Consider the following 3,149-nt stretch of genomic DNA (forward strand, 5'->3'; position numbering starts at 1 on the left):
GTTAAGTAGTTGACTGCCACTTCTTTTCATCACAAAGTATTCGGGTAACGCCCCGTTAAAAACATTAAGGGTGTTAGTTTTGGTCTACTAAGTGGGCTTCAGATTGTCTCGGTGATGCCTGGTTAACATCAGTCTTATATACAAAAGATGTTAACAACTTTCAAACCAAACTAAACTGTGTCACCTTTGTAGGAAATTATGTAAAAATATAACCAGGAGCATTTTAAACCATCACAAGTCATAAAATTAAGACTGCAAATATCATAATCCATATTTTAAAACATAAGAGAATTCAAAGACCTACATTCAATCTCAATTCAAGAAATATAAGTTTCAAATGTCTAAATACGACTCGAAAATAACCATAACAAAATCTTTCAAGACTCTCACTTCTTCTTCTTGGCAGCATCCCCAGCCTTTGTCTGCATAACAAAATTGAATTGTTAACATAAAATTTAAAACATAGTCAAATTTAATAGGTGAGAAAAACAATCCCTTCTTCAATGATTGTGTACAAAAATTGGTAATGGGCATGGGCATATTTGACCCATTTACTTATCAAGGAGTTGATGTGGGTCAGGTTTGATCTGAGTCATCAAAAGATGATATATAGGCAGTAGTTAAATGTTTACCTTTTTGACACCTCGAATCTTCTTGGCTCTGTTCTTCCTTTCTTTCAATTGCTTCCTCGATTTTTCAACCTTGGTATCCAAACCATTCTGCATAAACATTAAAAAATGAGTATTATAATTCCATTAAATCTTTAAAACAAAATACCATAAGTAACTCGAGCATATGATATATCATAAGAAATGAGTATTATAATTCCATTAAATCTTTAAAACAAATACCATAATCTTTAAAACAAATAGCATAAGTAAATTAATAGCATTAAAACAAATAGCATAAGTAAATAACATATAAGAGATTCAGGTTAGAAAACTTACCCTGACTAGTCTGTATTTGGGCTCAAATTTCTTTGCATTCTCAACTGAATCGTAAATTAATCCAAAACCAGTTGACTTTCCACCACCGAAATGTGTCCTGAACTTGAAAACGAAGATAGCGTTTGGGTCTCTCACCTCATACATCTTTGCCAATTTCTCCTTCAATTCAGCCTTTACGAAGAAAAAAATCTTTTTGTTTTAATATCATACACAATATAACGCATAAAATAGATCATAAAACAAATACTCCTTTTCATTTGTTTCAATTGTAGTATATGCAAGATGTCATTGTACATATGAGTGCAAATATCTAGAGCAAAATCGCATCTATACTTAAAAGTAATCAATAAATAACATCATACACCAATACTTAGTGTGCACGAATTTATCGATTAAAGTAAAACGCTTTTATTGTTCAGCAATTGTCCAGTTTTGCCGATTTTTTCATTAAACCTTTTTCCCCTACAATTATATCACTGAGTTTGTTCAATTTTAACTGAGAAAAATATATTGCCAAAGTGAAAAGAACATAAACTCAAAAATGAGCAAACACAGATATAAATGAATATAAAACATTAATGGACAGAATTAGTAATAGTGAACTACGGAAACAAAAAAATACATTTCAATCTTCGTAGTAAATTATAGATTTTAAAATTAACTGTTCACTCATTTCATTTTTTGCTAAATTTTACAAACTAACAAACAAATATTTAATCAGAAATCATAATGAATACGATACATGATCAAAAAACGAATTGTTCATGCAACAAGGTTTCTTATTATACCACTTAACACATGAATAATGATCTATTACAAATATCATTCAAATCGTGATGCAAATTTATCCAATTTGTGAGACTATGCCTGCCCTAATTGCATAATTAGCTATAGTTATCCAGTAATAAAAACATAGCCAAAACTCAAAAGACAAACTTTAATCTACAATAAATATTAGCCAAATATTAAAACCTTTATGTATACCAAATAATAAGCCATTCACCCTTATAAATTAAAATCTACAATACCAAATTTAACATATACAAAAGTGTATGCACCTACCTTAGACACATTTGCCCTGCCAGGATGAAGCACATCAATGACCTACATCAACAACAAAAATGCATATGCTTAAAAAAATATTTTCAGAAACAAAATTAATTAACAATGTTATTTATAATAATTTTTTTTTTTTTTTGCAAAATAACACTCACAAATTGCTTCCTTGAAAGTAGTCTATTAGTCATAAACTTCCTTGTACGGATAGTGACTGCCTTAGTGTCCGCCATTTTCACTCCTGCACACACGTACAAAATAAAATTAATTAAATTCACAATAATATAAATAAAAAAAAATCATACCTAAAACAGTAAATTATAGCTGAGAGATAACAGATTTATGATTCCTATTGCCTATTAGTACACGAGTAATTTAAGCATGGATAATATAAATCAATCTTAATTGATTTCAAGTAATTTGAGATTAGAATTAAAGAAATAAAGGATATATACAGATGTAGCAAAGCCTTTTGTATGAACGCTGAAACGAACCTGTAGATAGTTAACTCCGGCGAATGCAGCGGTAGCGGCGGTTGTGTGTGCGTCGACAGCTGATGATGGAAAAATGGAAACCCTAGCTGATGGTATTTGTATAAAGAGGGTAGTTGTGTTCTCGAAATATTTTATGTGGGCTTGGACGTATGAATTTTAAGTTGGGCCTTATTGGGTCAAAATCGATTGCTGTAAGGAAATTGATCAAAATAATTTTTTTTTTTTTTAAATTGTCTGACGGGAGTTTTGTCTACCACCTTTATCTGTCGTCGACTACCATTTTTACAAAGTAGTCGACAGTTTTTTCGTCGACTACTCAATACAGGTGGTCTATTATATAGTCGACGAAGTTATAAGGCAGTAAACGTAACCCTGATAGACTACCTAAAAAACATTTAAATGTTAACTTTGTTGCTTAGGTCAATAACACACATTTATTTAATATAAATTACACACACAAAAAAAACACATGTTTTCTTAAACCATAACAAGATTGTGACACATAATATCTCTAAGACACATATATTAGAGTTACATAAACAACTAATCTAGATAATAATCGTCCGCATCTGTCTTTTTACGATAAATTTCCATGCTCGACCCAATTTGAATCAACTTACAATCTGAATGACGATTAGATTCTTCTATGTTG

General features: G+C 30.5%; 1 protein-coding gene across 1 annotated transcript; it reads right to left on the reverse strand.

Moving 5' to 3' along the window:
- Positions 1-221: 221 nt before the first annotated feature.
- Positions 222-2,576, reverse strand: LOC139876872 (small ribosomal subunit protein eS24z-like). The gene is made up of 6 exons (XM_071864270.1): positions 2,498-2,576; positions 2,162-2,244; positions 2,010-2,051; positions 948-1,118; positions 633-719; positions 222-422 (listed from the first exon to the last, which is right to left on the reverse strand). Exons 2-6 carry the CDS (start codon positions 2,234-2,236, stop codon positions 387-389), a joined length of 411 nt encoding a protein of 136 aa, XP_071720371.1. The 5' UTR covers positions 2,237-2,244; positions 2,498-2,576; the 3' UTR covers positions 222-386.
- Positions 2,577-3,149: the final 573 nt, after the last annotated feature.

This window comes from Rutidosis leptorrhynchoides, chromosome 11, assembly GCF_046630445.1.
Source record: "Rutidosis leptorrhynchoides isolate AG116_Rl617_1_P2 chromosome 11, CSIRO_AGI_Rlap_v1, whole genome shotgun sequence".
NCBI classification, from domain to species: domain Eukaryota; kingdom Viridiplantae; phylum Streptophyta; class Magnoliopsida; order Asterales; family Asteraceae; genus Rutidosis; species Rutidosis leptorrhynchoides.

What these genes read in the sequence shown, in the direction of transcription:
- LOC139876872 (XM_071864270.1), bottom strand. Translation starts at nt 2,236, where the DNA reads ATGGCGGACACTAAGGCAGTCACTATCCGTACAAGGAAGTTTATGACT. An exon ending in GCAGGGCAAATGTGTCTAAG is followed by an intron (nt 1,119 to 2,009) that starts GTAGGTGCATAC and finishes TTCTTCGTAAAG; the next exon opens with GCTGAATTGAAGGAGAAATT. An exon ending in AGATTCGAGGTGTCAAAAAG is followed by an intron (nt 423 to 632) that starts GTAAACATTTAA and finishes TTTGTTATGCAG; the next exon opens with ACAAAGGCTGGGGATGCTGC.